This window comes from Carassius auratus, unplaced genomic scaffold (genome assembly GCF_003368295.1).
Source record: "Carassius auratus strain Wakin unplaced genomic scaffold, ASM336829v1 scaf_tig00011427, whole genome shotgun sequence".
NCBI classification, from domain to species: Eukaryota; Metazoa; Chordata; class Actinopteri; order Cypriniformes; family Cyprinidae; genus Carassius; species Carassius auratus.
The window spans coordinates 763-15000 of record NW_020524200.1 but is presented as its reverse complement, the minus strand read 5'-3'; the positions used below and the strand labels follow the sequence as shown (position 1 = coordinate 15000).

The following is a 14238-nucleotide window of genomic DNA, read 5'->3' as shown; positions in this document are numbered from 1 at the left end:
ACACCTTCTCAGCACTAGTTCTTCACGGCGCGTCTTTAGTAAATCCTGACAGTACTACTTTAATGGCAAAAGATGGTTTGCACTGGTGCAAACTGTTAGTAAATCTGGATCCAATAATCTAATTTGGTACTCAAGAAAATATTTTGTGATAGTGTGATACATTTGATTTATTTATTTATTTTTGGATGAATATAAAGTAAAAAAAAAAAAAAAAAAAAAAAAAAATTCAATATACATTTTTGTAACATAAAAATCTTTTCTGTCACTTTTGATCTATTTAATTTATCCTTGCTGACTAAAACTATGCATTTCTTACTATTCTACTGACCAAAAACTTTTGAACAGTCATGTATTTAAACTCATATTATTAATGCATAATTGTCAAAGTTCTTACACATATTCTTTATTTTTTAAATTTTTTATATACAAATTCAGAGCTGCCTGCCACACTGAAGGCTGAGTGAGTGGCGTCTGCAACCGAGCCCTGAGGGAACGTTTTTTCTACAAGCTGAACGTTGGTTGCATTTGAAGGAAACAAAACAACAACAGACTTACAGGAAGCAGGAAAGGCCTTCCTCCCAAAGGGTCATGGGAAATTGCATTACACCTGCCTCAGTAAGAGGCAAAGGGGTCGTGGCCCACAGCCAGACACCAGCCACCAAACAGATGCTGCCTGTAAGAACTCTGCTCTCGCACCGGAGACCGCCGCTCCCTCTGAGGGCTTCCCGTGACAGCTTATTACAGGCCAGATGGGGATGAGAGCCACTGTCTGTGGGCCAGGGAGTCTGGAGCAGGGACGCTTTTCCCCTCTAAGCAGTTTGCTGTACACAGTATTACACACTTTGATGGAGAGAGAGCGCACCTGTGTAGCTGGCCTGCTTTCGGGGACGAGTCTATGACCCGTCGTCACCCGGTTTCACATGGAGAGCTGATTTCCATGGTCCTGGAAGTGCAGTGGACCTACTGCAGCAATCATGAGTGCCTTAAAAAGGTGGCATGCCTTGCAGACAGAGAGCTTTAAGAACCACTGAAGAGCATTCATAGATGAAAATCGACTCGTGAGATGCAGTGAACTGCACAGTGACTCCGGGAGCAATGGCTGCATGGTTAAGGGTTGGGGGGAGGCCTTGTATGAAAATAAAAGAAGGGGGTGCACTGGATTCTTTATATTTTTTTCCATGCCGTCACTGCAGGGCAGGTTAAGCAGGGAACCAGAGTGCTTTTGCTATTGGAAGAGAAAAAAGAGAGGGATGGAAAGCATCCCGAAGCCCCCTCAGGCTGTGAGGAGAGGGGGCGAAGGGGAACGCTGGGAGGAATGCAGGAATAATAGCAGCTTTACACCTGAAATTTTAATTTTACAGCGCAAGGTCACGGAAGGTGGGCACTCTCGTTAAGGGCTGCCGGGTCTCGCAGGAGGCATGATGGAAGTCGGGTGTCATCCGGCCCTGTTTGGTAGGCTCAAAATAGCTCTGGGAACGAGAGCCGGTTTTAATTTGCGAAACTGGGGAACTGTGTTGAAGGCAGAAGGTGAAAAAAAGATGAGATCCCGAAGGATGCTGAGTCAAACCTGAGTGAGAACTCTGTGACCCCTGAGATCTTTTCCTCACACTTCTTTTCCTGAGATTACAAATCGTTAAAAATTAATTGTGCCCACCAAATTACTAAAATGTTTGCAAGATGAGATGAAAAATATGCATTGTGACAATGAACAATTTTATTTAAAACAGAATGCTGACAATAATGTGCTAACAGTAAGTTAGATGCTGTTAGTATTTCGCTAGAAGTTTGTTTTATATGTTTTCGGGAAGTTATAACATAGCAATGTATCGAAGGCTGTTCGATAAACGTGCTAATGTTAGCGATGGCTAACCATAGCTGCATTTGATAATTAGCTAGCTATAACTTAACGTTACCCATTTTATTATATCATAACTAACCTGCTCTGTCTAGTATGTTGGTCTCCGTGTCCTCTTTGCTTCGTGGTTTTTCTGTGCGTGAAAAAATTGATGTGTGGTGTGAAAGCGTGTGAAAAGAGTCAATTGCGTGTGTCTCACGGTGAATGCTTGAGAGTTGGCACATCAGTTGCCAAGCAGAGTAAAGGACAGGTAGATTATTGCTGTCTAGCGTTTGTATTAATCTATGATGCAGGCACGTGCACAGGTAGGGCTCAACCTGTGCAGAGCACATGCCCTTTTTGCCCTTACACTCCGAAGTGCCCTTTTTTGGTGGTGTTTTTTTTTTTATTTTTTTTTTTATCAATGCTATTGGTCACCCTTTACGCCTGTCTGTCTGTTTTACCAAATTAAAGTTCTTAAAACGAGCTTGTGTAAATCTTATTCGATCCTCAAGCTGTCAGTAAGCTGATAACTCCGCCCCCTCTATATTCATTGAATCGACTGAAGTTCCACGGCAGCCGCACAGTAGACAACAGCTGAGCTGAACAGTTTTGCGAAGGGTAAATAAATATCTTGTTGTTTGAATAAGTACTACTAAACACTGTCTATAAAGGCTCATATTTTATTTATTTGATGTCTGACTGACTCACTGACTGATACATGTGGGACGTCGCCTGAGAGAGAGGGCTAGCATTTGCCATCTAGTCATAGCCAACACTTAAATAGCCTGTGCACACAGTTGCATTTCATCTTTTATAAAATGCTAATTTGGCCAAATGCATTTTACCACAGGAAAAACTGAGCGCTCCGTCTATATACCTAAAAAAACTAGTTTGTAACCTGTAGATGGAAATGTAATGTGATGCCGGCAGCGGCAGGCACCGTCGCCGTTTTAATGACGGACAGAAAAAAAAATCACATTTGCACACATTCGCTGGTCAAAAACTATATATTGATAAGTAATACAACAACATAATTTGTTTTTACCATCGGGAAATCATAATAGGTGCGCCCCCCGCTGTTTCGTACTGGAACTTACACAAAGCGACGAGCGATCCTCTTCACCTAACATATATTTCTAAGAAATTTCTTCTTTGATTCATGATTGCTGATAGACTTAATTTATTAACATTTAGGCTAATCATGTTATGATATACTCTCTGTATACTCTCTGTATAAAATGTTGTAAAACATGGTTTTACTACAGTAATGTAGTAGTAACTAAAAAAAAAATTACAGAAGATCACTGAAATCTTTATATTTTATCATGCAGAATGTAATTCATGGTTCATTCCAAGGCTTCATTTATTTGATCCAAAATACAGCAAAATCAGTAATATTGTGTAATATTTTTACAATTTTAAATAACTGTTTTCTATTTGAATATATTTTAAAATGTGATTTTATTTTTGTGATCAAAGCTGAATTTTCAGCATCATTACTCCAGTTCAGTACTCTTCAGTGTCACGTGGTCCTTCAGAAATGCTTTTCACTGCAACTGTACTTTTCACACTATTTTTTTTTATTTTTTCATTGCTGGCTTATTTTAGGGAAAGTGTAGTGAATAAGAGACCTTTAAGAGACCAACATCCCTGGTCCACCACAGTATCAAATTTTTGCCAGATACATGGGTCACAGAAGGTTGCTGTTGTATTAGATTTAAAGAAGCCCTTAAAACCCTGTTTATCTATATTATCTAATTATCTAATATTATTATTATGGTTGTTATTAATCGTGAATAAGTCTAAAGCTTTTGAGACTATTATTTTGTGTTATTGAATTTGTCATGAAGATGTGGCCATTTCTTCCTTTTATGCAGGCTTACTAAATAATCTTGATATAAAAGGGGGGGGTGCCCTTTTTCAGTTTCAGCACATGCCCCTCAAAAGGTCTGTGCACGGCCCTGCTATGATGTGTCCCTGTTTGCGTACAGGGACATAAAAAATAAATTAAAAGTGATACGTGGACCAAGGTGTCTGAGATTGTTCATTTTAAGTAAAGGACCCTAATATTTCGTCCACAACAATATTTAATGAGGTTAACTTAGTCTGCACGAGATCAACAAGCTTGTTTGCTTTGCGGCCGCTTTAAATACAAAATAAGCATTCGATCTACATTAGAGCGTCTGAGCGCTCACAAATCTTTCTGCAGTGTCATGAGCAGAGCGGCAAGAGCGATTTTTGACGCTTTAGACGCCGGCGGTGTGAACGCACAGTTAGGCTTCGGCTATGGCTGTAGTGTTGTTGTGAAGGTAGGGGCGGAGCATAGAGACTATGCCGTTTCTCGTTTGTTACTCTAGAGTAGACCAATTCACTTTATTGAGGCATACTGCCCCCATCTGGTATGGAATGTGGAGTATGACTTGATTTTTTTTGCCAAACATTACAGATGGCACCTTTAATAAGGTATAGATTCATGTGCTTTCCTATCCGCACCATTCCAAATCAGAGCACATTTCAGCACTTATGAAAGGCTGATGAGACACTGTCAACTTTGCCAAACTTGCATCAGTGCCTCTCCACTTTACCGTAACATTGGTTATCAAAGCATTTTAATAACACTTTTCCATCACATAACAGAATTAGCCGAATTTAATAATCCACAAATAATCCCTTTTGAGGTTCGTGAACAATTTTCATTCAAATGCATGACTCCAATATCAAATGAAGTTTTCGTGTTTTGGGCCCATTGAGATTAAGGTGGAGATTTGTTGTTGTTGTTGTTGTTGTCATTTTTGGGTTTCACACAAGGGCATGATGCCTATTACAGAGGAAAAAAAAAACAGCGTCTTTGCTTATGATTACACCCTCAGCAACTGTGAAAAGCAGAATAACATTATGTCAGCTGATGTGCTTGATAGGAAAACATTGCATCTCTGCACCTTAGAGGACTTTATTCTCTGATATCATAATCTTTGTTTGGATTTCTCATGTGTAGTTGGAAAACAGTATAAAATGCTGTTAAAATGAATAGAAAAAATAAAAAGACATGTTTTGAGTCTCTAAAGCCTAAAAGGCTGAAACAGTACCTGTCACGGTCAAGTCTGTGAAGCTTTTTCATTTAGATTTTATGCCATCGTCGCTGAAAAATAAACATCTTAGACCACTTAAGACCACATTTAAATTTGAATATAAACTGGTTTTATATGCCTTTTTCTCTGTAACTTGATTAAGACACTGGTAATTAAAGTGTTAATTGACGCAAGAATTCTGTCATTAATTAATCATCCTCATGTCGTTCAGAACCAGTAAGACCTTTGTTCATCTTTGGAACATGAATTAAGAGATTTTTGATGAAATGTGAGAGCTTTCTGACCCTCCATAGACAGAAATGCAACTGACACGTTCAAGGCCCAGAAAGGTCGTAAGGACATCATTAAAATAGTCCGTGTGACATCAGTGGTTGAACCTTGATGTAATGAATCTACAAGAATACTTTTTGTGCGTAAAGAAAACAAAAATAACTTAATTCAAATATTCCGTGTCATTCTCTGCCACGCATTTATGAAAGTTCCATGATTATTTTTGATTTCTTTATGCACAAAAAGCTTTCTCGTAGCTTAAAATAACATTACGGTTGAACCACTGATGTCACACAGACTATTTTAATGATTTCCTTACGACCTTTCTGGGCCTTGAACGTGTCAGTTGCATTGCTGTCTATGGAGGGTCAGAAAGCTCTCACATTTCATCAAAAATCTCTTAATTCATGTTCCGAAGATGAACAAAGGTCTTATGGGTTTGGAAAGATTTTTGAAAGAATTTTAATTTTTTTAGGGAAATATCCCTTTATTAGTTAACAACCACCAAAACTAGTCTCGAAACATTCTCTAAACTGTTTAAAGTAAATGGTAGTCTTTAAAGTAAATGAATCCTATAATAATTTTGACCACCCCATTTATAAGGAAAAAGGCAATTTTTCACCCGTGGAACACAAAACTATACGTTTTCGAATGACAGGACACTGAGTAAAAGATTTTATTTTTGGTTGAACTATTCCTCATAGATGCTACCTTTTAGGTTCTCAAATCAGTCAAGTGACTGACTATATCATAATATACTTTCTGTAGTACTTTCAGTACATTCTGGCTGAACATGATCACGCTGTGTTTTTTTCCTTTGAGTTTGGTACACCTGCTTGATGTTTTCTCATCAAAGTCGTTGCACACGATCTGGCTGTGAAGGTCTGTCACATGAATTAAGCCCAGAGGTGATGTATGTGACCTTGCACATTACCGTTTCTCTTTGTCTGTATCAGGCCTGAGTAAACGCGCACCAGCTTTTCCAGCCGAACAAAGACAGAGTTATTTCCCTCTAACATGGCTGTAAATTTGCAGTCAAATCCATTCGGTTTGCTCTAGATTTTCCGCTGTAAGACAAAGAGCTAATCAAAGCCCGAGGGCAGGTATCTGCCAAGAGAACTAAAGAGACGCAATATCATTTAATCACTCCGTTTGGCACCTCGTCTACTTTCCTTGCCTGTGGAAAAGAAGGGGGAAAAACATTAATTCAGCATTGTTTCTGACTGCATGAAAAGAGATACAATTTGATTTTAATGGCATGTTAATATTCTCTCCCGATTGCTCTCATTTCGGTTTGTTTTGCTATGAAACGGGGCCTATTTTCTCAGAGCTGTTTAACATTTAACTTGCAGCAGATTAGAGATGCTTTTGTTTACATATGTTAAACATTAATGCTGGTAATTCCTGTTTATTGTTGATTAATTCTTTAAACATTAAGGGGAAATTCACAACGCACTTGCACAGTATTTATGCAAAAAAAAAAAAAATGTTTTGTTCACAAACTGGTTTAACATTTACTGAATGCTCTGAAATAGTGTCGTGAGCATTAAATAAAGTAATTGTCTTTATTTTGAGCACAAAGTTGTTGTTTTTAGAGTCATCATAGATAAAATTGCTTTGCACAATTCTTTTAAAGGCATTATTTAATGCATTTAATAACTTTTAATAACTATTTAATATGTTTCTTTAAGTTAAACAGCAAATGGAATTTGAAAAGCAACATAGTTTTTGTCTTTTAAAGTTCATCATTTAAAGTATGCATAAATGTAAAAAATAATAGCGTGGCCAGGAATTAATAATCAGTTTGTATGACTAATTCATGGCCTTGATTTAACTTTTTAAGTTAGTTAACTTCTTAATCAAAATTAAAAAAAATAATAATAATAATAATAATTAAATCATAATCAAAAATAGCCACAATTTCTTTCTTTTTTTTTTTAAATGAGGGAACTAATTAATAAGGTGTGCGAAAGACATAAATTGTACTAAAATGATGGAACTATCATCAATTTTTGCGAAAGATTACTTAATTAATCTTGTTTTTTTCTTATGCATTGCATATGTGGGGCACTGTAATTTTGTCATGTCATGATAATAAAAATACATTTTATTTAAAATTATTTAAAATTTTAGTGTATAGGATGTGTTTGGATGATCTAATGAACCTGTTAACAAAGCAGTTCATTTGAGCACTTTGGCTTCAGCTCATGCGAATCTAGTGAGTTAATATTTACAAATATTAAGTATTATTTGATTATTTGAAACAATCATATTCTTCTAGATATGCACTTTTAAAAACATTGTTAGAAATGTTGCAAGTTCAGAGTCGAGCCTCATTTCTTGCCAAGGGCTTGAGACATAATTTCTCTCTCTTCCCTGAACTGAAATGAAGTAGGGGGCGGTACTTTCCACATGATTGACATCAGGTTCAAGTACACGCCCACAAGCCGTGCAAGTTATTCGTGTATTGCAGGTTGGCTGGTGGTTATGTGGCCCGCATACCGCCTCCCATGGCCGAAACTGGTATTACGAAACCTGTCGGGCCGGGGCTAGTAATGCTAATGCTAATTAAGGTTGATATCTCTGCAGCACTATAACTTGACATTTTTTTTATGACATCATCGCCCTTATTTCTTCTCATTCTTTTGATGCGTGTAAGTCATGTTATGGATATTTTTACCTCAATTTTTGCATATGGCACCTTTAAAGAAGCAATATCAAAATCTGCATCACTGCAAAATCCATGAAGAGCAAAATCCATGCTCTTTTTTTCTTGTAAAAAAAAAGAGCAATAATGAAATATTTTATAGAACTGTACATTGACCAGTGCAGGTCTTATGTTGTGGGTTTGGACCAGCATACACACTGAAAAGAAAACCTAAACTGATATTTAGGCACATCTGATTAATGTCCGCATCAATATAACAGTTGAACTCAAGCGCAAATAAGCTTCCAATCCAATCCAAATCTCAATTGAGTTCCAAAACCCAACAAACTGCATTTAAACAGAAATCAAAATAAGCATTATAAAAATCACATGACCAATAAATGACTTTTAAGTAACCAATCTAGAGCGCACTACATAGACATAAGCTCAAACACACTGGGGAAAAACAAGTGCAGAAATGATTTTCACTTAGAAATTACTAGTAAATTTGACAAACAATTACAGAAAATTTCGAGCACCAAACTGAATTAAATGTGGAATCAAAGTAGAAAAACTAAAACATAATTTTCTTGTAAAATTTAGTTTTATGTACAACTTAAATTTTTTTTATTTCTTTATGTTGTATACTAACATGCAGGATCCTCCCAGAAATGAAACTTTACTCTTAAAAATACATGGTACACAAACGTATTGGGTGAAATTATTAATTTTAATTTACACGTAAATATTACTAACAAAACATTTGCTTAAGATGTTGGCCTTATTTGCACCAACTTCAGTAAAAAAAAAAAAAAAATGAATGCAAGATGGTGGATGATGCAAACTGGAGAAAGAGAGTTTCTATGTGTTTCAGGTAGCTCTATTCTTTTTGTTTACTAGTAAATTTCTATAAATGCATATGAATTTACTTGAGAAGTAACGCTGCTTAAGATTAAATTTTTTTAAGTACAAACTATTTAAATAATGTGAAAAAGTTGTCAGTGTATTAAGACAAAAATACACACTATGAGAAGAGTGTCTTCATATTTTATGTATTCTTCTCAAGTAAATTCATTCTAAGATAGTTTTACTAGAGAGAGCGAGAGAGGCTTCAAAAATGCCTTAAAATGCTCACTAGTTTTTGGAACAGAGCATGTGTTTACTGTCAGATCCACAGTATGGCTCTACTCGATCCATAAAATAAAACACAAAAAGCACAAAACTGTGAGTGCCACATCTTTCCCAGCAGGCATCATGCTCATGGTCTCCTAACACGTTTTCCCTCCCTGCTGAGTGACAGCAGACTACAAATACCTCAGGGTACCAAACATCATCTGGCATAATAATCAACAATTATAGAAGAAAAAAAGAAAAACCACACAAACTAACAGTTCATACATGTTTTAAGGCATGTATAATGCTAAATAACATTACATGTAGGCATGCTACATAGTGTATCTCTTCGTATCCCCACGGTTAATATAGTTCCTTGATTTTCACTCACCTGATTTCCTGACAAACAAATATGCTTTTAGGTTTTTAACAATATAAGACCCTAAAAAGCATGTGCGGGGACTGCTTTAGCTCACAGTCGACAGTGTCTCTGCATGGTGTCTGTGTACCGTAGGTGTTGAATGTTGGATTTACCTGCCCACAGGCGAGCCCCATTCCTCTCTCCCCCATTCCATGAGGACATGATAGATTCAGCTCCAGGGCATCAGCGCCAGACTCCTGTGAGATGGATGCGGAAGCTTCTGATTATTTACAAATAAATTCAATGCATATTTTAGCTTTGAATCACAATCAAGTTGTGGCAACCCTCACACATACCATATACACATACAATATATGAAAAAATAAATAAAAAAATCACTTAAAATGAATTGCATCCACTTTGAGGATTGCATTCACTGCCTGCATTTCTTTTTTTTAAGGATTCATGCAAATTAGACAACATTATGCCCAAAACAGAATACAACAGACTAGCATATTGTGGTGTACAAAAATTAGTTATTTTGTAAATTAGATTCTACAATAGTGCAAATTCAGATAAAAATTCAGAATAAAATGTGTCTAATTATGCATGGTGCAGCACTATATTAGCAAACTGGGCTGATGATGGATTGTGAATGAGAAGCAGGGCTTTGCGCTTAAAAACAGCAAAAAATATTACTCCGCAGTCTATGAAAATTAATAATAAAAGTTAAAATTAGAATCATAGACATAATTTCACAAATAACAATAAAAATATAATCAAAATGAGTATACAAATAAATAATTCTGTCATAATTTTTTTTTTCACTCTGATGTCATTTCAAACATTTATTACTTTTTTCTTATGTTTTAACTTTTTTATTTTTATTTGATTTACTTAAAGTCATCAGGGGTTAATAGGGGTATTTTGGACCTCATGAACTTTTACTGTATGGAAAAAAAAAAAATATAATTCTAAATAATATTGCCTATGGTGATATTCAGAAAAAATAAAGTCATGCAGGTTTGAAATGACCTGAAATGATGACAGAATTTTCATTTTCAATGCTCTTTTTTATAAACGATCTACTGACCCTAAAGTATCTACTATAAGCACAGTGTGCTTTGTTGAGTTCAAGGATGTCAGACCAAACTTGTAGAAACTACAACGAATCATCAAAAAACAACTTAAGTAAAAAAAGAAAAGAAAAAAAAAAGAACTCTTCAATACACTTCAGGTTCAGCAAAGAATGCTTTTCTTTTAAATAACGTTTCTTTTATTTTTACATGTACATAGTATAACTAATCACATATACAGTCTTTCTGCATTGTCCTTTCAAATAATCTTGCCATGCAATCTAAATCTATTCACCATGCAACGGCAAAACGAAACACAAAAGACACACACGCACAAGCTAATAAAGAATATAACTAAAAAAACAAACAATTTTAATGTTTATCAGACTCAAGCAGATGCAAACAATGAGCGAAGCAAATCAACACTGACTGAGACATCGGCTCTAAAATAGATGAGAGCGGTGATAAGTGTTCCACACGGATGCACGAGAGAGGAGCGAGCGAGCGAGCGGGCGGGCGGCACGCAGACCGGGGTGGGGTGCGTAGCCGAGCCAAGTTTGACAGGCAATTACAGATCCACGGGGGCTTTAAACCACATCACATGGGGGATTTAAACAATTACAAAAGGCTCTACAAACCTGCCACAGTGACTCCATCTGTAGATTTATGATTTTCCGCAGACTGACAGCCATTAAAGGGGGAAAAGAATAATAAGCATTTTAGCCTTACAAAGTGCAGAGGACCATGAGGTGGGCTGATGCTATTTATCACTGTCAGCCGGGGGAACGGGACAAACCTGTCGCTCTTACAGGATTAGGTCCCAGATTTCACGGTCAATTAGGACCAAATACAGGTACAAAATGGATACAATGTGCCGTGATCCCAAAGCCAATTATCAATGATGTTTAATTTCATCCAGTTTCTTTAAGCCCTTTATAAAAAGGAATGGGAGGAGGAGGAGGACGACGAGGGGGCAGGCTTTCCTTTTTGCCCTCCTGTCCAACAAAAGGGGCGACACGTGCACAGTGAATTAAGTGCTATCATCTCTCATCATGGTAAGCTGCTTTCAGAGAGAGAGGCTAACAAGACTACTGTTTGATATTGCGGGCTTAGTACTGAGAAAAGTGATAGATTTAAAATAAGCCAAAGGAATCAAAAACAACAACAAAACCGACAAGAGCAGTTTGCCGGGACACTAAGATCTCTCTTTTCTGACTGTATGAATTGTGAAATACAAGTGTCTGTCTATGGAGAAATAAAGCCATTGCATTCATAACTAGGAAGAAAAGTCGCAGCCACAACACCAGGGTGTCTGGATGGTTGCCAAAGCATTGCTATGCAGTTGCTAAGGTGTTCAAAAGAGTCCACAACCGAGTCTCTATGATATTTTGGTCTCTAGATTCATGTAAGAATGGAGCATTTGAATAATTTCATTCAGAACCGGTTTGCATTTTCTTTTTGAGAATTGATTTCTTTCTGAGTTTTGATTTTGGACTCGACATAACAAAGAACCAACCAATTTCCCAATAATCTGCCTCTTCCTTTGAGAATATCTTTAGGACTCTTCAGGCAATCTTGTTTTCTAGGCGTAGGCTTGATAGATGCTGAAACTGGTGATTAGAAATAATGTTAATTAACATAAATACATTGAAACTGCTTCTGTACATCTATCTTAAAATTTGAAAATGCCACCATAAGCATATTCTTGCAACATTCTGACCAATAGGGGATTATTTAGTAATACATTTCAGTGGATTTTGAATATTTCCCCTCATATATTAACATTCTCATTTAGTTTTTTTGTTAAAAAAAAAAAATAGAATATAGAATATAGAATATACAGATATAGAAACTCCTCATCATATGCAGCACCAGATTTGTTCAAAACCGTTTATGCCAAGTATTAGAAATAGTAATAGTGATGGTCTCTTCAGTAAACACCACTAACTGTGCACTGAAAAAAAAACACTTAAACTACTCATAAAGCTTTTGATTATCATTAAAGTAATCATAAAGAACTAAATCAACTATATCTAACTATATCATCTTATCAGCTTGTATCACCAACCACAGTACTTTTTGTGAACATTTTAAAGGCATGCTCACAAAAGAGAAGATCTGGATCAAACCTGACACTGTCTTTGATGAGGATTATCAACTCTAAAGCTGATAAGGACAACATTACCTATCGCTGGCATACTCCCTGGATCAGTATGGCTAGTTTGACCTCAGGGGCATTAGAGAGGATGAGAAGTGGAAGACAAGAAAGTATCTGGTGAAAAAATGTGCACTCAAAAGGCGAGGGGAATGGCAACAAAAGACACTATAGACATCCAGTCTTGTCTTACTAAACTCACTTATTACTAACCTAAGCAAACTAACTAGCATAGAATGATAATTTATAGATACCCCACCAGGATCGGTTGTTTCTGCTTCCTGGTCTTTCACAGGATGTCGTCATAGAACAACACCCAAGTAAAAGCACTATAAGCAGCTTTTTAAGGAATACCACACATCAAATGTCCCAACTATCTGACAGACATCACTGAAATAGGTGTCCTTAGAATACAGATATCTCTGTTACACCCTAGGCACTCTATATATGTATATAAAAAAGAGCCAGCGATGCTGTGGAGGAAGCTAGCTAGTTAAATGGAATTGTACAGAAACATTCTCCTAAGAGCAGGGTTGTGCACCATTTAGAACTGAATTTGGAATGTGTTCATGGATTAAAATGAAAATGTGGCATGAAAAAGCCTAATTTGAAAGCTTTCTGACAATAAATAAATAAATAAATAAATAATTTTTGAAATTGTTACGTTTATAAGCCTTACAGTTAGTACATAGACAAACGGAGGGATGGACGGATGGACAGATAGATAGATAGATAGATAGATAGATAGATAGATAGATAGATAGATAGATTGATTCTGTTCTTATTAAACAGTTTTATTAGTTTATATCGCCCTCAAATTTTGAGCGAGCGAGACACACACAGAGGTGTAGCCTGGGAATCTGGCATTTTGAGTGACAGCAATGAGGCTTTTATTAGTTAAATTCACTACTCACAGATTCTGTCGCTATGCCACTCACGAAACAACCGCACATCGCGCACTTATTATTATTGGGCCTGCTTTTAGCCATTTATCTGCAATCCACTGTTCCCTTTTCTTCTGCCAACTTTCAATTGGATAAAATAGGAACAGCTCACGGAGAGACTTTGACATTTATGAATTATAGCCTCAGGCACATCGTTATGATGTAATATTTCTCTCAAAGGCAGCGATTTTATGGAGGGGAAAGTAGCTGAGGAGAGGTGGTGGCTGGAAGTAGAATGGTTTACTTCAGACTGACACTTCTGTGAGGGGGAAAAGAGAGAGATTCTGGATGGTACAGAGAGAGAGAGTGACGGAGAGAGAGAGAGAGATGGGTGTGCAAGGAAGGGAGAGAAAGCATGAAAAAAAAAAACAACTTTTAAGTAGTATCCTTAGGCGAGGAACAGTGTTAAGTGTTCCCTTAGATTTCAAAGTGGGAATGAATGGCTGATTCTCTTTGAAAATGGAGTTGCCATGGCAACTGATCCTTTATTTCATATTTGCTGGCATAGGTAGCTAAACAGCAGACGCGAGGAAGACGAGGCATTCAGACCACAGAGGACTTCACAGACCAGACCACTAAAACCCACGGCGCCAGACGAGGTCCAAAAACAAATGGCCTTTCACCGCTTCACCCTGATCATCCGTATCTCCCGCTCATCCTTTTCTCATTTCATCTCTGACAACAGATCAATGCTTTCACTTTCATCCAGTATAGGTAAAAAAGCAAGACCTTCAAATCGGTCCTGT

The 14238-nt window shown here is 36.9% G+C and overlaps 1 protein-coding gene across 1 annotated transcript in view; it reads right to left on the bottom strand.

Moving 5' to 3' along the window:
• LOC113073145 (dihydropyrimidine dehydrogenase [NADP(+)]-like) overlaps positions 1-9573 on the bottom strand; it is a 14960-nt gene extending 5387 nt beyond the window's left edge. Inside the window, exon 1 of the mRNA XM_026246016.1 lies at positions 9491-9573. Coding sequence (XP_026101801.1) covers positions 9491-9526 — 36 coding nt within the window. The 5' untranslated portion in view covers positions 9527-9573. The remainder of the gene's footprint in view (positions 1-9490) is intronic.
• Between the last annotated feature and the right edge of the window lie 4665 nt (positions 9574-14238).